Source organism: Paramisgurnus dabryanus, chromosome 18 (genome assembly GCF_030506205.2).
Source record: "Paramisgurnus dabryanus chromosome 18, PD_genome_1.1, whole genome shotgun sequence".
Taxonomy (NCBI): domain Eukaryota; kingdom Metazoa; phylum Chordata; class Actinopteri; order Cypriniformes; family Cobitidae; genus Paramisgurnus; species Paramisgurnus dabryanus.
Genome location: NC_133354.1, coordinates 15,989,130 through 16,015,871, shown reverse-complemented (window position 1 = coordinate 16,015,871; position 26,742 = coordinate 15,989,130). Strand labels below are relative to the sequence as shown.

Here is a 26,742-nt window from a genome sequence, read left to right as displayed (position 1 = left end):
AACCATGTCAGTATGCACAAGACTTGTGTTGTTTATTAGTAATACATTGAAATAATTATTTTACCATCCTGGGCACATTGTTGTGTCAGTAAAGTAAACATAGGATAACTGAATAAAGGTGAATGTAATCTAGGAGATAAATTAGTTAGATCGGACCTCTCTTCTTCATCTATACCAACAGAAACCACTTTAACACTGTCATTGTTGAAAATCATATGTAGGAAAACAAATAGAGAGTATAAAACACGCATCGTGAAACATCAGAGTGCAATAATATGCAGAAATATGAACCTTCCATTAGCACTGTATTTTGTTGAACTTAATCATCCTATAACTTCATTATTGTATATAGGAATTGAGAGGGTATTTTCATCTAGAAGGTGAGGTGAGTTGGACCAATTTTTACTTAGACAGGAGGCCTTTTAGGTATATTAAAGCCTATTAGGTATATGTAGACCTATGTGTGTATTTGCTGCTTGTATTTTGTAATCTACTTATAATGATGGTTTTTAGATTTATGGAACTTATATTTTGTTTACTAATGAATCATTGGAATATTGTATGTATTTACCTTCATCTGTGTATAATTAGCACTCCCATTTATATTGTTCTCCACTTGGTGAAAATAATACCTTGATAAAGGCGATTTACCTTGCTGAAACATTGCTGGTAATTAATAAACTCTGCTTCAGTGAATGTCAGGCGCCACCTGGTGGGCAGTGCTGAGCACAGCCTACAGGTATACAAATCACTTTCGCACCATTTATCTCGAGATATTTGGTGCAAAACAGAGAGCACATGAAAAAGAGTGTTTGAAACTCGTAGCAGCAGATTCAAGCAGTTGTATTTATGTACTTGTGTTTGTGCTAGAAAATATTTCAAAAATAAAAAAATATTTGTGAAATTTTTTTTTACACACATGCAACTTTCATCGCACAGATGCACAAACTGATTTGCGGATGTACAAAATTTGTGTGTGACTTCACATACTTTGATGCAGGTGTTCAAGTAGGTTTTGCACCATATTTACTGCAGCAATTGTAGCAAAAAACGTGAGCTTGTGAGTTTCTTAATCTGTGATTTGTAAAATGGGATTTGTGCAGCTGCACTGAAGGATTTGTGAATGTGTAACTGTTGTGTTGTATTTGAGGGAAAGAAAAAAAATCTACAAGTTTGCAACTCTTCATCTGTGACTTCAAATTTACTGATACAGATGTGTGGATAATCTCTACAAATACAAATTCCACTGTCACAGGTGTGCAGTTGTTTTGCACCAAATATACCTTCATAGAGGTCGCATTTATGGCCCATTGCAGTATAATTAAAGCAACCATATAACTGGCAACCGATCTGTTGAAATACACTTTTGGGTAAATTGGCAGGGGACAGGATCACACAGACCAAAACAAAAACAAACAAAAAGAGAGAAACAGAACTGTGAACTTAGCATGTTTCCTGAATATCTACAAATATTTAATAGTATTTTTTTATTTAGTAGTCAAAATTCTACATACAGCTCCTTTAAAACTCTTTACCAGATTGCTCCACCTAGGTTGCTTTTATAAGAAAGGCCCGCACTTCCTGCACTTCTCTTTTTTATCAAACATTCAGAGGGGCAATTTAAACACTCTATCCTTAAAAGGCCCATCCTATTGCATTTGTGAATTCACCATAGCAGTGAGTGCAAAAAATTTGCAATGCTTTTACCTCGCTGGTCAGAAGTCTGATTGAAAACGGAGATGGGGGAGCCCTCTTCTCTCTAACCTCTGACAATTCATGGAATTCAGTTTCACACCCGGCTACAAATTACTGAGATACGTCAGAGGCAATGTTCTCCTCATGCAACTCCTGTCTTGTCTGTTGGAAATTATTGTTATTGACCTTTTTTACAGAGCAAAACCAGGACATAGATATTGGCAAACCACATACCATCTATCTTCCCTTTCACCTCTATCACCAAAAAGGGATTAGAAGACACTGTTGAGTCTCTCAAATCCCATATAGTTCTCTGTGTCTTGTTCCACAAAAAAGTCAATTAAATAAATGGATTTGGTCTCTCTTTGAGGGCGGCCGGCATGCAAAGACCATGGATGCAAGCAATCATCAGTAAAGTTTGATGATTTAATGATTTATGTGTTGATGTACAGAAAGGTAATTCTGATAGTAACAACAGAGTGGGTGCCAGTTGTGTGTCTCTACATAAACTATGCAACAGATTTAATCTGATCCTCCATTAGCAGGTCAAGATTTTTAATTGCCTTTTGTGTCTTTTTTTAGTAAATTTGTTTGTGACCATCATTTCTCTCAGTCATTAAAAAGACCATTGCATGTTGTGGTACTCTTATGGTCTTCATGGGCTTAAGTCACAGATGTTTTTAGTAAACCAAAATTGATTTTAATTACCTTGTCTGTTTTACTAAGTTTTCACGTCAGGTAATTTTTTGTCACAATTAAATTCATCTGGAGCTGCAGCCTGCTGTATAATTCAGCCAGTAATGTCACTTAAAAAATCTGATGTATTAATTCTGCAATAAACTGTGAATTTAAATTATTCCTCCTCTGTTCTGCAAACAACCCTAAGAAAAAAAAAAACAACTAGAGGATTCATTCATGTGTTGATGCATTCCATCCAGATGTTATGAGCAGTGAATATTTAAGAGCTATACTGTATCTCTGCCCACGCTCGTTCATTTAGCAGGTTCTTTTACCCAAAGTGACTAATAAAAAGAAAGTGTTTAACATTATGTCAAAGGTGCTAAAATAGTTTACAAAGCTATGCAACTGCAGACTCTACACAATGCCATAAAGTTCACAAATTTGCTCACACCTTTATTAAATATTGAAAACGCTTAATTGTATACACTATGCACTGGACTACCCCCCAAAAAAAACTTTAGATAAACTTTAGCGCTAAGACATTCAGTGATTTACTTTTTTCTACAGTAATATTTAAAGTTTACTTCCATGCATTAAATTATATTACAGTATGAAAAGATAGCTGCCTATGCATTCACAAAGGTCTGGGCTAAGCCCTTTAATCCATTGATCCAAGAACTGCCCCTGAATCTCATTAAAAAATTGTAAGAATATAATCACCCCACTAACTTTAAGAGTGTGGTTAAACCTACCATTGTGCCATCGTACAATTTCACAATTATTTTGTATAAAATGGATATTTAAAACAAATGAACTATTTTGGTCATTTCTTTTTGCTTAATTAAAACGATTAAATCATCTTAATGCAGTCACATTTGTCGCATTCACGAGTTCGCATTAACATTTAATGAATGCATCAACTGCAAAAACTGTCATGGGACAGAGGTGAGGGACTGCTATTTACTGTATAGGCACCTCTCATGCTGATTGGTTGGAACATGACCATGCTTCTCCCGAACTTGGTTAAATAAACATCATTTATGCTTGTTTCATTGCTAGAGGCGTCATGCCCATTCAAACTGAGACTTGCCTCAAAATCAAAGAAGCGTCCATTATTTTATAATAAAATTTGTACACGTTTTAAATCCTCATAAAGCAAAATGCATCAGCAACAGCCAATAGCTCGTGAGCTAATGACGTCTGCAACTGCGCTGTCTGCAGCTCCTGCCGCCAGAATAAAGTAATGTAACACCATCAAAACACTACGCCGAAAATCTCTGAAAAGTGACAAGGATGCAGCACAGAATTAATAATATTTTGCATATTAAATAGATTAAAAGACAAGTAACAGATTAATGGACGCTTCTTTGATTTTGAGGTTGCATGCAAAAATGGCTCAAAAAACCGAGGGGGCAAGTGCATGATAATGGCACTATTTTGAGCGCGCCTGCCTTCATGCAAAAACTGCATCAAGAGCATGATAATGCAGTTGTTGTTCAAAATGCATTAATGACACAATTAAACAAGTCATTAAACAAACGTAAATAAACAAAACAAAACATTTCAGATGTAAATATGATTATTCTGATTCAATAGTATTTGATATAAAAGTTAGTCAACACTTTTAATTTGGAGGTTTTTGCATGAAGGCAGGGGCGCTCAAATAAATAGTGCCAAGGATAAGACTGAAAGCTCTATAATATTTCGTTTGATGTCTGTGTATGCACAAATTTCTGTGAGCTGTGCACACTGTGCCCCCTTAAAAAAAATGGTGCATGACGCCCCTGGCTATGTGGGTATTGTTGCTTGACAAGTTTTTGATTTTATTTTATTAAAATATAGTTATTAAAAATTCCCACGTTCTAACTAAACTAACCCTAGTAGTTAAACCATCATATTTGTAGTTAAACTTACAAGTTCCCACGGTCTCACTAAACTAACCCTAGTTAAATCATATATTTGTAGTTAAACGGTGTTAATGTTATCAAACCGACAAAAACCCGGTTACTTCAGTTCTACCATAATAAATCTATGGTTAATTATTTTCCTATAAGGGTTATATGCAACCAAACCATCCATACCGGTAATCAGTGTGCGTTTATGAGAAGTCCTAATCCGAATAATTTTAGCATCCATGACGAGATTTTCCGAGCGCACCATCTGCTGTTTCTGGTCTGCAGTAGCAGCGCATTGAGGAAAGCGTGCGCACTAGTTTACGCCAGGGTATTCCGTGCCCCCTCGAGTGAGACGTGAATACATTTGCACCGGCGGACTAATTCGTGTTGTGTGTGCTGCGGCTCTTGTCACTCTTTCGCTGTGCGGCTGAGAGCGCATTCTCTGTCAGCGTCTAAGGACCAATTCATTCTGATATCAGCAATCTGAAAATAAGGACAAAACAACGTAGTTATTTAGATATTAACTGAACTCGTCTGTCCTCATCTATTCTACACGGAGCATACCTTTAGAAGAGATTGCAATGCTTCAAATAAGGGATCTCCTTTGGACATTGCTTTTCTGTGGTTATGCAGGTAAGATGTTATGCTTCGCTATTTGTTTGATATATTACGGTGTAGTTGCGGTAGTTTTAAAATGTTGCACTGTGTCCTCCTCGCATCTCCGTTTTTCCCTGTTGTCCTGGAGCGTTGCATCCACGGCACGAGAGACAGGAGCAGTTATAAGGTAGCCTACATAAAGATGAGGATGCGAGCGATGGAAATTGTGATCCACGTTGATATAGGCTACTCGGTGTAACAGAGAGAGGCAGTGTACAGACTGTCTTTATTTGTACCTATCTGTCTTTGCATTTAGTATAAACAGAACTCCGTTTTAACCATCCCCGCCAAACTGGCACAAATGTTTTGTTCCCAAACTGGCACCCGGAAAAAATCTCATTGCCGTCAGTTGCTACATTTAGTCTAACTACATGCAAAGCCATTCACAATTACACCAGCGAAATTTTGTTGTCTGTATGGATGTAAGGACATTGCCTGCGCATTCGCTCCTTAGAGATTTGTCTTGGGAGACACTGGAACAAACAACCATCTGGTGCGTTGTGTAAACATATCACCAGTTAAGCCGCCACAATAAGCCGGCGAAGTTTATTTTTATATCTTTATAAGCCCTCTCTCCGTGCATGTGTGTTTTGGTTGGGATGGTGGTGGAGCTGTGGTGGTGCTGAAACGCGCAGGTCGCTTGCAGGGACTGCTGAGAGAAGCTGCCCGGGAACATCTCTGCATTACATGCAATGAGACAATTTCTTTCTTTGAAGACTTCAGTTAAACTACTTATGCCTCTGTGGATTAATGCCCGGTTTGTTTATGAGCACAGACTGACTTTGAACCTAGAAACCAATTTTAAAAACGAAACCTAAGTTTGATTCATGAGTTTAGTGATCTGTTTGCTTATGTTTTGAAAGATAAAGTGTAAAACTGGGACGGTACAATTTTTTTTACATGTATTCGATGAATGATAGGAACGCGTGGACGGTTTTCCCAGCCAATCAGAGGGGGAGATATTGGGCGGGAATAAATTATATTCCATTTTACCCTCCCCCGCCCACTTTTTTTGTCATTAACAAACGTACTTTCTAGTATAAGCAATTTTACCAATGATAGATTATTACATTTATGAATAGATTGTATTGTCATACGGTGTTTTGTGCAGCTGGGAGTTTTAACAATGCTGTTGAGGTTTAACCGTAACAAACACCTGCATCTGTCATCTCTCTCTCTCTCTCTCTCTCTCTCTCTCTCTCTCTCTCTCTCTCTCTCTCTCTCTCTCTCTCTCTCTCTCTCTCTCTCTCTCTCTCTCTCTCTCTCTCTCTCCTTCGTATTTAAAGGCTCATGTTGTTGTATTTTGTTGACATGTTGCTTATGTTGACACACTGCTGTTTGTATATGTGTGTGCCGAACACTGATATCTGTATACCCATCACATCACATTCACCAGATTTATTCAGGCTGTGTTTAACATAAAAGAGCCAAATTTGGAGTCTTAAAAGTCACCCTCTGAAGAACTTTAAAGAGATATAAAAGAACTTTAGTGGTTTCTAAATATTGTGTGTGTGTGCCCGACCTCAAGAGGAGTATAAAGTATAAGATTAATTAACTGTTGAAGGAAAATAAATAGACTAGTACAGGATGGTGAACATCTGGAACTGTTCCTTTTGTGGCAAGTTCAAAGCTACTATGAAAATACTGTGAGAGAGTAAAGTTACTGCTGTCTGTGCTTTGGCCAAGTTACAGTTAAGCCAAATATACCTTTCTATATTTGTAATAATGCGATGTTACTTTAGTTCAACTTGTAGGAGGTATTTACATTTTGCACAATTGAATTGAAATGTTGACTTCTCTTGACATTAATGAAAGGTCTCACTACTTCATTTTTTCTATCATTATTATTAGGGTATTAGCCTTTGTTAGTTTTTGCAAGGAATAATGTCATAAAATTCATTTCAGTGCACAAAATGTAATTTCCTTTGGTTCACAGATAAACCTCAATTCAATCAGCTGATGTTTTCTCAAGGACACGTCTTTATTATGGACATAAATTATTGTCAGGTTCCCCACCAATTTCCCAAGAGAATTTATGCCTTATAAAAGAATGAATTTATTGTTAAATATTAATTTAGACCAGGTACACCTCTCAATATTTCCTCTCTATATTCAGAATATATTTCATAGTAGTATTGCTTTACTAACACAGCACAGCCAGATTAGAGTTGAAGGAAACTGTGATCTGTTAGAAAGATTTGCCCCCATGCTGTATGATTTTTGGATGTTTCTTCCGATAAAACGGATTTTAATGCTTTCATGCTGTACTGTTCACACTGTGACTCTTGCCTTGTATAAATGCAATAATTTGATTCGTGCAAACTGACTGAAATCCAATCGGCCTAAACGTTCTCCAATTGTTTTTTCATGTGGCGTTTGATGAGTATGGGCTGCCTATGCATATTAATCTCTCTCTGAAAGAGGACTCAGACTGATTTGCATTGTGTAAGCTTCGAAGGCGTCCTGTTGAGTGTTGGAGGGAAAAAAAGAAAAAGGAGGGAAATGGGTTTGGTTTTGTCATGCTGAAAAGCCAACCCCCCCGACCCCAGCAGCCCATCTCTGAAAGGATTGCTCCTAATTCAAGTAGAAGGGCCTCCTAAAGTCGCGGACCGAGAGGCAGCTTCGAAGAGTGCAAACATTGATGTTTTACACTCTCCACATTTAAAGCAGAAACAACTTTCTGTCTGCCTCCTCTTTCCTTCTCCCCTCAAGTTGTTTTCCAGGAAGGTGAAGTGTGTGATTTCGCCTACAAAATATACTGCATAAACAATTACGGTTTCAAATGCTCCCCTGTCTGCTGTTGTTTACACAAACAGGTATAACCCCTCAAACTAAAGGCATTGGTGGAGCCACTGTTGTTTTTCTAAACCAACAGACATTGTAATTGTATACAATGATGTTATTAATGCATTAAGTTCATGCTTCACCTTTATGGTGCTGGTTAAAAGTCCCTTAATCCCATTGGATGACTCATCTGTTGATGTAATTGGTAGCAATGGTAATTACATCATCCATAACAGTTTGATAGTATATACAGTAGTTGAATGTACCACTGCTATTACGTCCCATCTAGTGCTCCTGTATAGCTCAGTGGTAGAGCATTGCATTAGCAGCACTTAATGTCATAGGTTTGAATCCAGAGAACACACATATTGATGAAAATGTAGACTTTGTAATGCACTTTAAGTGGCTTTTGATAGAAGAATCTGTTAAATGCATAAATGTAAATAGATGTTAATATCCCTACGTAACACAGTCTCACCCCATTTCGTCAATATTTGACGACACTTGACCATTCGTCATATGTTGACGTGAAGGGTATACCTTTCGCGTCATTTTTTGACGAACTGGGGACTTCAATACTATTACGTCCGTTGCATTCTCTTTCCTATTTTATTACCATTTGCGCGTCGGTTTAGGGTTAGATTACGCAAAATTAAACAGTGTACGCGAAATTAAACAGTGTACGCGAAATTAAACAGTTGTCACCTGGCGTTGGGGTTAGAAACAGTTGTCACCTGGCGTTGGGGTTAGAGTTAGGTTTGGGTAGGGATGTCATTATGTAAATCTAACCCTAAACCGACGCGCAAATGGTAATAAAATAGGAAAGAGAATGCAACGGACGTAATAGTATTGAAGTCCCCAGTTCGTCAAAAAATGACGCGAAAGGTATACCCTTCACGTCAACATATGACGAATGGTCAAGTGTCGTCAAATATTGACGAAATGGGGTGAGACTGGGTTGCCCTACATCCTTTCAAACTGTGCATGTGATCTTAACAAAAATTCAGATGCAGCAGTCTTCAGGTGGTCTAGATTCAACTTCATTATATCCCATTTCAAGGAATTCGGAGTAGATTTCCGGTTAAGACCACCAAAAACAAAGTCTCCACATACTCGGAGTTCCTTACCACACCATGTTCAAACAAGAGCAATCTGAAGCAGTTTCACAAGGTTATAGTTTTCCTCTGCCTGCAGCAAGCAGAATAATTACATGACTGTTTTCACAGCTTTATCCATTCAAACTCTTTAAAATCAAAGTCGGTGGTTTTAGCAAATGTCACAGTAAGCTGAAGGAAATGAGTTATGCTAATTTTAGAATGCCAAATAAATGCAATGTTTTGAAAGATGACTTGATGACGACCCATCTTACGGTTTTATTTAGGCAGTCAGCAAGTCAAAACACTGTCTGATTTTGCTATAGTAGCAGATGGGTTATGTTACTACAACTTCCTCGCTTGCTAGAAATGCTGTCATGTGTTATCTGCAAATAGTGCTTGTGTAACGGTGTTGACAAACAAACAAGATACCAGCTCATGTTATATTGCAAAGCACGTGTGAGGACAATACAGACCGAAATTAGCAGTCAGACCTTGATATTAAATTGACTGGCTTAACGTAATAGCAATGAGAAACGTGAGGTTATTTTCCAGTCTTCCTCAGTAGAAGAAGAAGAAGAGACCTGTTTGTCTAGACAGCTGAAATAAGCTTGTCTGAAAAAGACTATGACCAAAACGTTAGTTTCTATATTGCACTGTTTGACACCAGTGTTAATAATGAATGGCTTGCCTGTGGAAGACACACAGTCCTTCTAGTGGGAGCTTGCGAATTAATGTTATGCCCCAATAGATTATTCTGGAAGCCCTGGCAGCAATGGCCTAAATTTAAAGAATAATAACCTGAGAGGAGACAAAAAGGCTGGTGCTGGGGGGTTGGAGGGCCAGGCTGCACCGAAAAATACAAAATCTGTAGCTCCAAGTTAGTTGCATTGCTTGGAGTTCAAACCAAGTCGTGCATTATGAATATTTTAGCACATTTTGAGCTTAATTTCCATTTGAAAACTATCTTTCAACATTGTTTCCAGTCCAGCTAAGTTGTTTTTAGTTTGGCTTGGGTTGGTTGAATATTTCCTACTGCATAATACATTAAATGCATTATTACACCGCATAGTAAGATGTGAGCATTTCAGACAAACCTGATTTGAGATTTCACAGCCCAAAGGCGCAGGTTTCACCATCTATCGGTGCAAAATTTTAAGCATCATTGGATTACTGAAATCTCTCATTTCAGACCGACATTTACAATCTCTAAACTTTACACGTCTGCATTTTCCCCTTATAAGGTAATGAAGAAAAACGATAGCGCCTGAGTCCGCATTGAGAAGAGATGTCTTGTCTCTCGGGCATGCAAGATCTCCCGCACAAAGTGTTACTGCCAAGCTTCTTTTGAAAGTCGTGGTCAGTTTATTGGCAAACTCGATCCATTACATTGTTACCCATGTAAGCATGCCAGTTTTCTTAAGGGGGACAAAGCTATGTTTTCTTAGCTCTGGCTAAAACCTGAATACACAAAGGCCTTAGCACTTGCTCAACAGGATATTCATTTCATGCCTATTTCCATTTCTCAATGTTCAGATTGTAAATACAGGACATGACCTTGACATTTGATTTGCTGTAAGGGTCTTTGGGCATTCAGAGTTCAGTTGTTCTGGCGTACTGTAATTTATTTCCCCCAACCGTTCTCTTGCACAACCATACGGTTGTTGACATCAATTGCTCCCATTGTAGGCAATCCAGTTGAATATGTATAGAGTCTGATGTTGTTGCTCTGATTGCCTCCTCACCTTTGAGTGATTTTCTTGTGCTTTCCTGGTCCTTAACATCAGTCTTTCCCGAATCAGGGCCAGTCCAAAGTGTTCTAACTGAACTACCAGTGTTGGGGAAGCTTTGTTTGCCAAGCTACTACGTAATTTAAAGTAGATACATTACTCTGTTACAGTATTTGCAAAAACAGTGTTTAGGTTATAGTGTTGCTACGTTTTGTAAAAATGTTTTTAATATATTCCTTTCTTAGAAAGGACCACTGGTGTGATGGTCTTAATGCAGCATTCAGACAAACATAATATTCAACCTATTAATCTTGGCCTTGGGGTAAAAACACCGGATCAGAGTGTATTATTCATGCATCCCTTTCAATGTATTCTTCTTTTGACGGGATGCAGAACTGGGGTCCGATGGGAGACGAGTTCCTTCAAGTCGCTTCTTTTCCAAGGAGTTTAGATGTGATACAAACAAAAATATTTATTTTCTTTTATCCAGCCAGACCACAATGCTCTGGGCGGCAAAGGTTAAGAATTCAGAGTGTCTTTTTCTCTCTCAGCTCATTTTCTCACTCTCCTTGATCATGGAGGTATGAAATTACTTTCCCTGTGTATGAAAACAAAACTGTGGATTATTCCAAAAAATATGTTTTCATAAGCAGGGCTGTTATTCTTCCATGTATTCTTTGAGTTACGGCAGCTGAAGGGGCATCTGTAAGATCACCGGCACAAATCTCTGGGTTTGAACATCTGTTTGGGTTTTAAGAACAAAGGAAAGAGAAGCCAGAGATAACCGATAAACATACTTACTGTAGCTCTGGTAGCAATTCAAACACTCTGATGAGTACGTGTTCGAATTTGAACTTAAATATTAAGGCCAAAATACAGTTTTTTTGATTGTTATGGTGAAGATTAACCCAAGTTATTGAAACATGTTTTATAAAAAGCATATGGTTGACCTTGCATCAGTACTGGAGTACTTGATTGTAAAATCAACAGGGTGAAGTTGCTGTTGTAATACTACTAGGGCCATGTATCTGCAATAATCTCACAATACTATACACACATACATTCATTCATACCACGGTATAGGTGTTGCAATGCAATATGTTGCGATACATTGCAAGTCTTAAAGTGCGGCAAAATATTGGAATATTTATAATAAGATATAATTTTAGGAAAGCTGTCATTGAGAACACACCACCATGGCTGTTTCTCAATTCCAAGAACGCAAAGAACGGACTTGCGTTTTCGTGGAGATCAGTCTTGCCAGGCGACCTTGGAAGAACGATCTTAGAAGGTCGAAAATTGAGACGTATGAAATTACATGACTTCTGGGGTGTAAAGTGATTTCAGCGCGCAAGTTTGCACCCGATGCATCCTCGATATCAAGAACACATCCAGGTATTTTCATGCATCCTCTGTACTTGCGTTCTTGAGAATTGTAATTGAACTTCGACAGCCCATATGTTTTTGGTGGCACGCCCCTATAGTAGTACTGTCGAATTTTGTTCATTATGATTGGCTACAGGATCCTTTTCTGTAGTATGTCCGTGAGGGTACTGCAGGTGGTCCGTGTAAAGGCAAAATAAAATATAAAAAAACATATATATTTTTCTTAATAAAATATATTCTAAAATATATGTTTAGTGCTAGTAAGCCTATTTAGAAGTGCAGATAAATTCAGGACTTTGTGTAGACATATTTTATTATGAGTATTATGAGGTGGTCCGCGAAAATTATTGATTACAAATAGTGGTCCACACACACAAAATTTTGAAAACCCCTGGTCTAAATCAATTATTTAACATTTAACTTTGATTTATCTGTCAAATACTCTACATGAGAAAATTGTCCATCTCTAGCCGAACCCAGAACATATCCACAGCATTTCCTCTAACCATTTCTGACTTTTACAATCAAATTTCCTAGTTATCCTTTGCCTTCACATTTCAGCCTGAAATGTCAGATGTCCGTAGGTCTCGGCTCTTACTTCAGGGCTAAAAGTACAGACTTTCTTCAAAACAGATTTTGTGAATGTTGTTGTGCTGCGTGATGAAAGACGAGCCCTATATTGGACATGTGTAGAAAGCAGGTGCTTGTGACTTCTATTGAGCGTTTTTCTTTTCTTGGCCCAGGTGGAAGAAATCTATGAAGATTGAAAAGCATTTAGTGCAACATCAATGAATGTGCAGCAGATTGCTTTGGAGTCTGAAGGAGGTGATTGTTGATCTTTATGGCTTGGAGGGCATCTCATTTGTTTGTCTGTCTGTAGCTGGGACAGATGGCGTGGAGTGGGTGAGATGCAGGTTGTGTCGATAGTCTAGCAACTGTTAGTCTGGTGTTATTCGCTTTCCGTACAGCAGGCTGTTGAGAGGAAAGAGCAGGACAAACATTTATTTTAACTCTCCCGGGCTGTATAAACAAGGCCTTCATGCAGATGCATGGAATTAAAATGTATCACCCATTCAAATTCGTGCACTTGGTTTGTTTTTGGTATACCTGCACGGGACGGCACAGTGGCTCAGTGGGTAGGACTATTGCCTCACAGCAAGAAAGTCACGGTTCGAGCCCCACATAGGTCAAGTGGCCTTTCTGTATAGAGTTTTCATGTGCTCCTTGTGGGTGTACTCCAGCAAATTGGAGATGCCAAATTGTCCTTCCCCCAACCTGTGTTTGGATTAACTTGTTCTCAACCAGTTCTTGCCATGAATTTAGCCATAGATGCTGGAATGGCATAAAGAAAGAAAGAAATACTGCACTGACAGTATTTTAAAGAAACAGTTTCCTCAAAATGATAAACTATTTTTATTTTCTTACCCTTTATGTTGTTTCAAACCCATAAGGTGTTATTTTTTCTCTATACTAGTAGTTTATTCAACTTGGTGGCTACATTCCACATTTTCTTAAATTTGATGAAAATCACCTCGCTGTGGCGCTCAAATAAAATATTTAATCTGTTATTTCTCTTGCAAATTGTATTGTTTATTGTGAATGTCGTTGACGTCAAACCTGATGCAAAGTCTGATGCAAAAAAATAATAAGCGGAAAGGAAGATTTCTACAGAAAATTACTCCTGACATATAGCTGTTAAATGGCCTTAGAAGACTTATGAGTCACATTGACTGCTATTATGGTGTTTTTTGAATGGTTTTCCAGAGCTTTGCAAATTGTCATATCCATAATGTAATTTTAAACGTATATCCTAAGTAAATAATGACATAATTATCATTTTATGTGAACTATTTCTTTAATGGCCTCAATGTTCTCTTTCTAAATTGCTTTACCTCCTACGATACGTTTGTAATTAGATTTGGGAATAGTTAGATCTATCTCAGGATAAAGGGTTTGGTAACTTTTAAAACGCCAGTGAAGCTCAACTTTTGGTGCTGCAGCAGTGAAAGTTTCAAAATCACATCCACATTCAGCAGCTTTTATTAATCATTCCATCAGATCTGTAGATTCTTAACCAGAATCATGTGAAAATTTCATCAACATTCTTGAGAGGTGAGCAAACATGTTTCTTGAAGATTTTCTGCTGAGTTGATCAAACCAGCCTCAGCACGACTGGCTTCCCATGGGCTGGCAATTTTGAAGGCCTCTCATTAGAAGAGCTGCTACTATTGTTTATGGATCCTAATGGGCATCACAGCAGGCAGCCAGTGAAACAAAGAAGAGAGACATTGAAAAAAGCCCAGTCCTTGTCATCGGAATAGAACATGTCTGGTCTTCCAGGGGGCGGGGTGAAGAGCTTCACCTCTTCTTTTGTGCGAATGAAGCTCCACACGATTCTCCCGATCTCTCTGTCTCATTACTGTTATTGGAAGAGACAGTCTCTGGACATTATTTTGCCCAAGATGTGGAAAAGCCTTAATTAGATCCCATCCCAACATTCTTATGTGCCTCTGGGATGTCCGACGGCAACTTGAAAACCGTGTCTGATGTAGACAAATACAGTCATGAGCCACACACAATTTTTGCAGTAATGAGTTTTAAACCCAACAAACGGGCACATAAGGAATTTGGTTCTGAAATAAATGTTTAATATGTTTGCTGTTCTCTGGAGACAGATTTTGGAGGCAGTGAGACATTAGTGGGACAAGCAAAGAAAGATTAAAAGAGATGGGATGCGAGTACTGTAATTTGGAAAATTGAGTTCCTGTCACTGATGTTAGAGGGTTTTGTTAAGTTTTATTTTTACTGCAAATTAATTCAGGACACATACCACACTGACCTGGGCACCCATCCATGGTGTGCCATTGATTGATGCTATCAAATATTACTACACCTCAAAGAAAGTGATTTACATGGCAAGAATTGGAGAGTAGAGATGGATGACATTGAAAATTCTCATTTTTTTTGGAAATTTTGCTGGTAATATCAAATTACGTAATAGATTTTATATGATGCTAATGTGCTTTTTATTTGTCCATTAAGTTTGAGAGTGTCATTGGACTAGTCTTGAAATAAGTTGATTGTTGTGACTTTTAATTTTGAGAGTCTTTAGACAAATGTTCCTGGTTTAAAAGGTTTGTAACCAAACCGATCAAAAGCCCCATTGAGTTCCATGGTAGGAAAAAGAATACTATGGAAGTCAATTGGGATGCACCGATAACGATACTGGTATCCGGTATCGGCCTCGATACCACATTTTCTAAAGTACTCGTTAAAAGTCCCCCGATACCTGGAATCGATATCACGGTCTGAGAAATGTCTGTGTTTGAGCGGCGTGTAAGGGGTTAATGCCTCTTGTGTTGTCCAAAGAGGCAGAGTTTACAACAAACTGGAAAACTAGTCTTTTGTTTTTTTGTTAAATTATATGACTAAAGCTGTTACCTGTAAATTTAAATCATGTTTTTTTATTAAGTACTCGGTATCGGTATCGGCAAGTACTGAAATGCAAGTACTCGTATTCGTACTCGTATCCCAAAAAAGTGGTATCGGTGCATCCCTAGAAGTCAATGGAGCTTTTGATCGGCTTGGTTACAAACATTCCCCAAAATATCTTCTTTGTGTTCATCAGAAAAAAATAATTTTATAAAGGTTTGTAACTAGTGTTAGACAGATATATCGTCCGGCCGATATATCGGGAAGATATTTGTGAGTTTTATGTGTATCGGCATCGGCCGATACATGGCTGCCATGTACGCCGATTTTTTCCGGCATTATTTACTGACAGAGTTCTGAAAGCCGCAAGCGATTGCAGGTCATGTGACTAAAAACAACCAACCTTTCCATGACAACATCGAAAGTTCTGCCTAACAGCTGATCATAGCTGAACGCGGGTTTTTATTTCTCATCTCTATGGGGCGGTTTCCCGGACAGGTATTAGACTAGTTCTAGACTAAAATAAATGTAAGAACTGTCCAAACTAATAACATCTCTTTTTAACATATCTTAAAATACATCAGTGCCCTGTGTTTTGCCTCAAAATGGACAAGTGATGTTTTTAGTAAGGCATGTTTGTTAAAACTAGTTATATTTCATATTTCCTAACTAAGCTCTAGTCCTAGTTTAAGATAATTCCTTTCCGGTAAACCACCCCTATATATATTTGTAGTAGTAAAGTGCTAGAAATCAATATCCTTTGCTGATAGTTCCTCGTCATTGTGGAGAGTGGTTCCATAGCACCCTCACCTGTTTTTACTACTTGTAAAATATATGTTGCTTTTTTAAGATTGAAAATTGTAACATTTGCCATTATCATTGTGTCATTTTTATGATGTAAATTGAGTGAGCAAAAGCAGTATCGGCTCCAAATATTGGCTCAAGAAAATTGGCAGCCTGTATCGGTCATCGGCTAAGACTGATTAAACAAAAATCGGTATCGGCATCGGCACTGAAAAATCCATATCGGTCGATCCCTATTTATAACAACATGACTGTGAATAAATAATGACAGAATTTTTGGGTGAACAATCTCTTAGCTAAAAATGACATTAGAGTTGGTCAGTATAATTCATTACAGTAGATCAGTTTAGACTTTGGATTTCAAAATTCATATTTTTAACCCTTTTCCCGCCATTGGCAAGTTAACTCGTCAATTAAGAGAAAACGCTTCCCTACAAATGATGAGTTTTTTTTGGCTTTCTGCCATACTACTATTATCCGAAACATATAAAACTTGCAAGTTTTGAGGATTGTCTGAAACTGATCTCAATCAAAAGTCCTGTACAAAAATTTAATTATCTCAGTTTTTTGCTCAAAATTTGCTGTTTTTGAAGAAACCTACCCATATTTGAGAGGTGATAAAAGAGAACTAATGAAGGTAGGATGAAATGTTGTTTGAAAGGACAAGGTTTGTTCTAGTGATGCACCGATGTATCGGCCGCCGATATTTATCGGCCGATTTTTGATGAATTTGAAACCATCGGCATATCGGCAAAAGCACGAGAAAGGCCGATACCGATTGTTTATTAATTAACTGCATGAAGAAATCCATTATATGTAAAAAAATTAGTTAATGTTGTTAATAAAATAAATGCTGAATTACAAAAGCCACCTTTGAAGGTTGTCATGCTCTCTTATTATATTTGTTTTAGCTTAATTTGTGCCTCTCTTATTATGTTGGTCAGTTAAATGTTAATTAGATCCAATCCATGTTCAGTAAAAATAATTTGATGCAGAAATAAACTAGCTAATAGACCAACTGTATAGTATTGTATACAAGTGTTTAATATCGGTATCGGCATCGGTATCGGCCATGAGTTGTCTGTTTAAATCGGTATCGGTATCGGCCCCAAAAAATCCTATCGGTGCATCCCTAGTTTGTTCTTTCATTTGATATAGTGTATGTTAAGAAGAACATTTTCTGGAAGGCATTAATGGTGGCGCTGGCTGGCAACCTAAAAAAAAAAAACTCTGGCAGGGAGTTAATAAAAAGAGTTAATAAACTTTACTTAACAAATCTAATCTGAAGTCTCTGTGTGACATTTTTATTAAAATTACGTTTTAATAACATTTTAATTTCATATATATATATAATGTTAGTATTGAGATAGTCTAAGTGTACAGTACATACAGTAATTATCAAGATACTGTGTGTACAGTATTGAATTTTGTTAAAAGCTCAAATACAGAAAGACTTCTTTTGAGTATTATTAGCAGCAGCCCTATTAGAAAGGCTGTTCTGCTATTAGGTTGCAGTATGATTCCTGATATGATCATTATTTTTCTATTATTCATGACGGCATTTCATCCAAAAGACCTCTGTGGAGCCAAATGAAGTTTAGTGACTGACGAAGCTGTCGATTCAGTTGTCTGGCAGGATTGCATCTGGGAAATCTGTCTTGTCCAGGGAAAACATGACCTCATGGGCAAAACCACCCGTCTGCTGTGAGATTTAAAGAGTGTCTGCATAGGTATTACGTTTCTGGGCAACAGAATGACAGCTGTGCATTTCTTTGTAATGGAGGGCATACAGATAAAAGGCAAGTGTGCAGGGGCAGGGTATAGATGCAGCTGTGTTTGAATAGTCACATTACTGCTTCATCATTGTGAGGATTCCAGAAAGACAACGTAAATAGTTACAGGAATAGTTCACCCCAAAATGTAAACATTTTTATTGTTTACTCAACCTCATGTGGTACCAAACCCATTATGATTTTTTTTCTATGGAATATAAACGTGACTAAACAGTATACAAGGTATGTATACATTTGTTCCCAACATGTAATGTTTTAATACTAATATAAACTCTTTAGGTTCAAAGGTATACTTCTCGAAAGGGTACAGCCCTGGTCTTGAAAGGGTACCATACCCCCCCTTTTTTCTTTTTCTTTTTTTGACTGAAATTGAGGTAAAATGAATACATGTCTGTATAATGGAAATTGTATAAATATAAAAGTCGCTTTTATTGTGATGTGGAGGCTTTTGCTTACAACCAGTCACTAAGAATTGTCATTGTATGGCCAGAGTTGCATACAAAATTATAATAACCCCTTATGTGAAACATCATGAGAATAAATAAATAATGACAGAATTTATTTTTTTATGTGAAATATCTATCTTTAACAGTTTTGTTAGTGTGTTGTTCCTGGGATTGATTTAAAATGCATTGTCATAGTATACCGATGCACCGCTATGCACCAACCATACTTGACCATTAAAATCTCTATTAATATGAAGTGACAGCATGCCCATTGCACCGTGATAATAAATAGACAGATAGGAGATTAAGAATGACTGGCTGATGCACATAAACCTATTATGTTTTTTTTTTCGAAAAACAAAATGTGTTGTTTGTCAATAATAGATATGAATCTGTCATTAGAAAAGTCCAGCTAATGGATTCGGAGAGGGCTGTACTGCAGATCGTACAGGGCTGTCACCACAAATAACCTCATTAATCGTTGACCTTCATTTGCTTTTATACAGGAGTTGGCAGGAGGTTTAAAAGCTTTTTTTAAAAGAGTCCACAGCTGTCCTTTATTTAACTGTGTCATTAGGCATATTTGTGTTCCCGGTTTAACTGGCATGCAAGGATGCCCATAATATGTTGGCTACTTCAGACACATCCTCAGTGATAAGGTGTTTATTTGTTTTTTGTATGTGTTTGAGAGTGCAGATATTGATGTTTAGGTGTGACTCAGGTAACTATAGTAACCATGTGAGCATGCTGGCTCCATTGAAGTCAAGCAGATGATGCTGTTGTAGTAAGCGGCACACCTTTAAATTACATTTAATGTAGGACAAATAAAATATATATTCTAAAGTGCAAAGTAACATCTGTTCTACTATGTTAAAGGGAAAAAGGGCTTTCTAGATTGATGCAGTTTCTCTAAAAACATTAATTTTGTTCAATGGCAAAGGACACAGCTGTTAGGCACTCATCATGGTCAAGTGGAAATAATAGCAAATCAATACTTTTCTCTTTAAATCCCTAGTGCAAGCCCTGGGGAATAAAATGTGTATATGAAATTTGTTGTGATTGGAGAATTCAGCTTTTAACAACACAAAGCTCAATCTACCTGCTGATATGTAATCAAAAACAGGCATTGCTGTTAGCATAGCACAGCGTGAAATCAAAATGCACAAATCAAAATTATAGTAAGCACTTCCCCACCTAACCTCACTTTTGGCAACGGGGCACATGTCTTTGTCTGCCGGTTGTTGGAGACACAAATCTGGACAAATAATAATTAACTGTCTATTTCTGACCGGTGACCGAGGTGCTCCGGAACACAGAGTCCTGCTGGGGTTGGGTGTGGCTGAGCTTTGGGTAAAGGATGGAGCAGTGGTGTAGTTATGATAGAGGCAGGTGAGACTGTGGCATATGGCCTGGCGCCAGACTAGCGGGTGACTCTGCTCTCTGAGAGATTTACTTCAGCTGCTCCACAGGGAGCTATAGTGGCATGAGTCAGGACGCCACAGGGCCGAAAGGTTTTTGTCCAGACTCACCTGCAACTATTTTCTGTTTGTCTGTTTGACAAGGTTGGGGTGACCAAAATGAGAATAGATAGAAATTAAACAAACAATCAATAATGCATGAGCATTCAGGCTGTTATGGGGTGTACACACCAAATGCAAATTCAAAGCGAGTAGATGCCAAGACCGTATAGACCTGAAATTGCATGGGGCGATCCGTAAGACGCAAATTGGGTGGCGCAATTGCCACGAAAACAAACACCATTCGCCTCCAGTGCGTCTTTGTGCAGGTTGAAAATGTTCAACTCAAGCGAAAATTTTGCTTGACTCGAAGTTAAATCTCGCAAGTAATCTAGAGCAAGGAGCGTGATGCTTTGCTATTATGGTGCATTCACACCAGGCACAGAAGAGGCGGCAAGCGCCATTGAATTGCATTGACTTATATATGTTAAGTCAATGCAAAGATGCAAATAGGCAGAGCCGGCCTTAAGCATCTGGTGGCCCGTTTCAATAACTAATAGGAGGCCCTACCCACATAAAACATAAGCATAATAGAGCAAAAAGCAAGGATTCCTGTTGGTTTGCATCGGTATATTATTTTATTACGTGCACTTTTAGCTTCACGAACAGGCAGCTCAAAAGAAATGATCCAACCTTATTTAATTACAACTATACAATTATAGTTGCCTCGCCCTTTCATGGACGCTAAATTCTCTGCTTAATTGATTTGCGCAGTATATTTTCAGCTGTCTGGGCTGACTTTAAAAAAAAACATCTCAAACATCCCCTCAACTTGAATTATTTAACAAAAGCAAACAAGACAAGTGTCTGACTGACACTGAACCGAACTTATAAATAAGGATGGGCTCCGCGTTTTTTCAGCACCGTAGACAGCTCACCTGGCGGCGAGCGTAGATTTCACCTAAACCTTATTAGAAATCTACCTTTCTGTGTTTGGGTGCTGAGAATTCCCTGATAAGTTTATCTTTGTCCAGCGATTTTGTCACCTCGTGCTCAATAAAAATCTGAACGAGAGCTGACGGGATCTATGTTCAATAGGCTATTATAAAAACAGTTTACATTGTTATGCGGGAGCAAAACAAAAATAGACGATTTCCAAGCCACTGTAAAAAAAAAATCACCCCTCATTTATCTAAAGTTCTTGGTCATTATGTTCATTTAATGGAACATTGTGTGGATGTTGCGTTAGAGGAAAATGCCGTCATGCACAAAATATATTAAAGGCAGTCAGTAAATGCACACAGATGTTATACACATATTTTAAATACAATTAAATACTGCATTAAGGTTAGTATAAAATCCAATAATATTATTTAAAAAAAACACCATTGAAATCAGTCCCTAAAATAATGTATTATTAAAAACCTGGAATCGCACTTGCACAGACAAGCCTGATGAGAGAGAGCATGGTCGAATTCAAAACTGCGTTTTTGCGCCCTTGAAGGGCACTTCGGGAAGGGAGCCGCTTAAACTTTCACTCCAGATAAAATGAAAATGACGTTGCTTTCATTGCTCTATTCTCCAAGTGTATTTTAGCGGTCACAGTCACGCAATGAGACACAATTGCGCAACTCTCTGCACAGCTCTGATATTTGAAGGGAATAAATAGGGCATATAGCGATGAGTACTTCAAATTGATATTCTCTCCATTTGTGACGGAAAATTTGTCGGAATGAATGCGCACGGGCTAACTACGACAGGTAACACATTTAAGAAATGTCGGTTTTCACAAAAATAAGGCTATTAAGCTCTCGTCTAGTGATCCCGATGCTAAAGAATAATTAAACCTCTAGAATTATCCACATGTGCACGTTTTCTTAGAGTTTTTATGAAGCACTGTGATGCTGCTGTAAACGATTCTACATTGATTTATAAAAATGAAAGAAATTACTTTTAAAAATAATTTAAATGACATATAATAAATATTAATGCAGTTCTATATTTTTTTATAAAATACATTCATTTCATATTAATAATCCGATTTCTACAGGCTAAAGCGCGTATGAACGTCCGAGAGAAAATAAAGAGCAGAAATTAATTGATTTAAAATGAAAGATATGTGATTGCTTAACATCCACAGGCACTGACAATGTGAGCTCCCCCGTGCAGGTATCACAGCCCCACGTTCAAACATTATTGCGCCGGGCTGGGGCCCTCCTTTAGGGCGGGGCCCGTTTCAATTGAAACGGTTGAAACATAGCTAAGGCCGCCTCTGCAAATAGGCGACCTGCTGCGCGGTAAGCACGAATGGCGCATTCAATGTGAATTGAAACATGAACTTTGGCGGATTTTCGTGCCGCGTTAAAGCAACACCAAAGAGTTTTTTTTTACCTTAAAATAACGTTTCCAAAAAAGTTTCAGTGGTTCATCCACTCAAAACATGGTGAATGGCACTTTCACATTCGCTTTGCAGCCCTCTAGCGGCCAAAATTGAACTAAAGAAGTTTCCAACCGTCGGGTAGTGGTCTTGTAGTTCGAGTGAAAACTACAAAAACTTGCTTTACGGCAGACCTACAATCCAATCAGAGCCAGCTATGCTGCAGTATTTACGACAGTGCTAATGAACAATTACGCTTCTAACCTGTAGGGGGAGCAAAGAGCAATAAGTCTTCAGTGTTGCTTTAAACAATCAGGAGCCCGCTCTAGCAGTGGCGTGATTACAGGAAGCGAGCAGAGGCAGAAAAACAAAACACAATGGAGGGCAATCATCATCACTACATGAGACATCTTCATACTTTTACAGGAATTAAAAGGATTTAAGCGCGAGTGATTTGCATTGACTTATGTTAAGTCAATGCAAAGATGCGAATAGGCATCCTGCTGCGCGGTAAGCGCGAATGGCGCGTTCAATGCGAAATGACCGTTGCTGCGTGAGCCACGCGAGTTGAAAAATCTGTAGTTTTACAGGAATTAAAAGGATCTTGTTTGGAAGAGTGAGGAGGTCTTACAATATGGGGTACTCAATTTAAGCTATACAAGCCCATGACGTGAATTTCTTTGTGATGTCTCGAATGACTAGATTTTAATGCGCAGCTTTCATGCGCGAATGAAGCATATAAACTCTAATGCTACATACATGAAATTAGCGCGTGTTTACGCAGCAAACGTGCCACTCATATCGCATCATTCACCACGCAAGGATGCGTCTGATCTCATCTTTGCATTGACTTTGTACGTAATCTATCGCGCAAATTGTTGAACTCGCATCTGGTGTGAACCCACAGTAAATGTTCAAGCGTCCAACTATGCGAGAATGGCGTGTTTAGCTCACCTTTTTCCATTTAGGAAAATATGAAATTACATTCACAACTAAACATACTTAATATTTTTAAAATACAGTTGTTCTATGAATCATTTATCAAAATGCAATCATTTCTCCTGAAAAAAATTTTTCTGAGGTAAACTGGCAAAATAACATTAGTCCGAAACCGTTTAAAAGTCATGCCCTACATTCAAGTAATGAACCCTGAAATATGCCACATTACAGATGTTAAATACATTGGAAATGCAAATCCATCTTTTCTTTAACTTTTGCATTTTTGATTGTTGCCCTGAACGCAATCACAAATGTAGATCTTTAAAATGCAAACACAACCTCATCAATCTCAGAATCTGGCAAATTCAGTGCATTAGATGTCTATATCAGAATTAAAGAGTTCCTTTCACGTATAAGATGGCTGGCTGTTATGAGCACCTGTGGGAATTGACAAAGCACAGAAGCAGAACGCAGACTTCATGGCGCGGGCTGCCCATTTTAAGTGTGCATGGTGTTTTCTCATAGGGATGGCAAACTCTCTGGGGCATTGCTTGGTGAGCTTGTTTGCCATGGCTTCTCACGCTACCTGTTATTAGAAGATAAAATCAGCCCTTAGACTTTGAGGGCAGGCTTTATCTTCCTCTCTGATGTCCAATTCATTTCCACATTCTCTACTAAGAGGGGAGAGAGTAAGAGAAATATTGAGTATTATACTCAAGGTAGCACTGGACCAGGGCTCAGGTTGGTTCAATACCAAAATACAATATTGGCTTTTGGAACAATCTCCTCAGGCAACAAAACAAAAGACTTCTGATGAAATTAAAGTGTTTAGTAGACTATTCAACAATTAGCTAAAAAAAATTTCTGAAGGTCTATTTGTTAATGTTTGTACAAGAATACAAAATGTGTTAAGAACTTGTGTGTTAAACATATTAATATTTACATACGTGAATTCAAAATATGTACCCTAGATGTCACTGGGGCGTACCCTTCCAAAAAGTACAGATTTGGACCTAAAGTTCATATAAGTACCCCTAAAGCAGTAATTCTTAAAGTGTGGTCCGCGGACCACTAGTTTTCCGCCAAACCCCCGCAGTGGTCCGCCAAAAGATGACCTAGTGTTTATACAATCGTCACTTATTTAAGTATTTTTAATGCACTTGCGAAACTGTGATATCAGTTCTTGCAATTGTGTTTTAATAAAGTAAAAAATGGATTGGTGGCTAAACCACAGAGGAGTCAAAAGAAAAGATCAAGCGTCTACTGAAAGCAGCTAAAATCCATAGATCTGTTAGTTTTGTAATATACTAGTTTTTGTTTCATGTTTAAAATCCCTGTACTTTCAGTGATTTTGGACATTAAGGGGAACATTTTTTTTTCCAGCATTTTATTGTTACCATTACAAACATAGACTTCATATACCCACCACCTCTGTTTTACACTAATGGCTCTTTGGAATGACATAAAGTGGGACCTAGGCAGTTACAGTATATGTATTATTGCACTTTTTTACATGTGCAGTTTGTTGTTCATATTAAGCTGCAACTCATTTCACATATACTTTTTCAAATGAAATAAAATTCATATAATAATTACTGAACATAGCATTGCGTTTGTGTTTAAAAAATTTGTTTTTGACTTGAAACAGTTGCATATTAAACTTAAATTTAGCTTATCCTTTCTATTTTGTTGTTTTTGGGGGGCGTGTTAGAGTGGGATTCTGTTAGGTGGTCCTCAGAAAAAAATGGAAGATAAAGTGGTCAGTACCTTCAGTAAGTTTTTCAGTAACTGGGGCTGAAAAAGTTTGAGAAACACTGCTCTAAAGGTACATTTGGTACCAAATGTACAGTGTATTTATCTGTACGTTATGGTCCATATAGGACCTTTTTAATGGGCACCGGCCCAGTGACAGCTGGGTATATTTTGACAATTTTTTTGAGCAGATTTGTGCAGAATAGACACCAGTGTTTGCCTAGGTCAGGTATAAAAAATTGTAAAATGATACTACTATCAGCAATTTTAGGCCTGTGTTTTTGACTGATATTGTAGGCAGACCATATCGACTTTCAATCTTTTCTGGGCTATAAACTAAAAAAGATTTGTTTCATTGTCTGATTTCATTTGATATGTGCGCATATCTAAACTGGAGATTTTATTGTGCAATATTTTGTCACAATGACACACGAAAGTAGACACATTTCTAATATCAGTCATCATATCCATCATCAGCCTGTATAAAAATAATCAATGCATTTGTGCATTTCCTTTCTGTACCGTCTAGCTATATTGGCGTGGAGATTTGCGATTCTGAATCTGTTTTATCTCATCTGAGGCTGACAAATGGTTTATCCACATGCACTCAATGCGATCTCTGTCTGGAGTAATCACATTTCCTTGCTGAATCAAATTTCTTTGCACATTTTGTCTTCTAAATCTTTGACGTGAGTGTACCAGGAAGCCCGAACATTACATTTACATTACATTTATGCATTAGAAAGACAGACGCTTGTATCCTAAAGTGCAATACAAGGTTTACAATTGTTTTTTTTTCACGATGTATGTTCATTGGGTTCGAACTCATGACTTTTTGCACTGCTATGCAATGCTCTACCACTAAGCTATACAGGTCACTGCTGATAAATCCCAAGGTAGAAAACAAAGGGTAATATGAAATGGGTGTGGCTCTGTTCTCCATCTTTCTTTCCCTCCTTTTCTCATCTCTCCATCTCCCATGAGTGCTGTACCGCATCAGGTTCTGTCCCAGCTCCATTCCTAAAATAGCGTAAAAGAAAGTGTGTCAAGGTTAGAGTGGAACTGCTTAGTGCTTACCGCCCCATGAGATTAGCAAACGTGACTCTACTCCACTTTTAGGAGATGTGATGAGGCATTCGCAGCGGTAACGGAGCGGGGAAATTAAATGCTTGCGCTCCAGATGAGATTTAACCTAATTTCTGTGAAATTGGGATAAAGAAACGTCATCAGAGTCAACATATCCTACTTCATTGTAAACCAGAATGAACGAGTTAACAACCATTACTAGTTCCTATAATTATACCTTTCTAATGGCAGAATCTTTTCCACCTATCTTGGTAGCTATAAATAAACAAGATTGCATATTACACACAACAGCCTGATATTTCACATTCAGCAGCAGTCACAATGGGACAGATGCCACCTTGGATATGTGGGTTTGGTGTTGAAAATCCCATATATGAGCTGAACGTGTTTGGCACAAGGTGTGTTGATAATGGACACATGCAATGCTGTTCCTCTTGTGGTTCTCACAAATTCCCGCCACAATTGCTTTCATTGTGAAACCTATGCTAAGGGAGCAAACATTTCTGCGGTCAGCTCGCCTTGGTTGCGTCAAAAAGCTACGAATGTCAGCTAGATTTATTGTTGATTTGGGCTTTGGGTCGCTCTTGGGAATAACTAGCTGTTTTCGCTTTAGCCATAGCGACTTTTTGAACCGATGGATGCTTTGTTTTTGAGGTGACATTTCTTTGTTAGAAAAAAATATACAAAGTAACTTGTGAAGTTTGATTTCCCCATGGTGCTCACTCCTTTATCTC

The 26,742-nt window shown here is 38.0% G+C and overlaps 1 protein-coding gene across 6 annotated transcripts in view; it reads left to right on the top strand.

Annotated features, from left to right (window-relative positions):
- The first annotated feature begins 4,652 nt into the window (after positions 1–4,652).
- ncam1a (neural cell adhesion molecule 1a) overlaps positions 4,653–26,742 on the top strand; it is a 287,657-nt gene continuing 265,567 nt past the window's right edge. Inside the window, exon 1 of one of the 6 annotated variants that reach the window (XM_065286935.2) lies at positions 4,653–4,904. In XM_065286935.2, coding sequence (XP_065143007.1) covers positions 4,853–4,904 — 52 coding nt within the window. In that variant the 5' untranslated portion in view covers positions 4,653–4,852. The remainder of the gene's footprint in view (positions 4,905–26,742) is intronic. The other 5 variants (XM_065286936.2, XM_065286937.2, XM_065286938.2 and 2 more) reach the window with 5 other exon arrangements.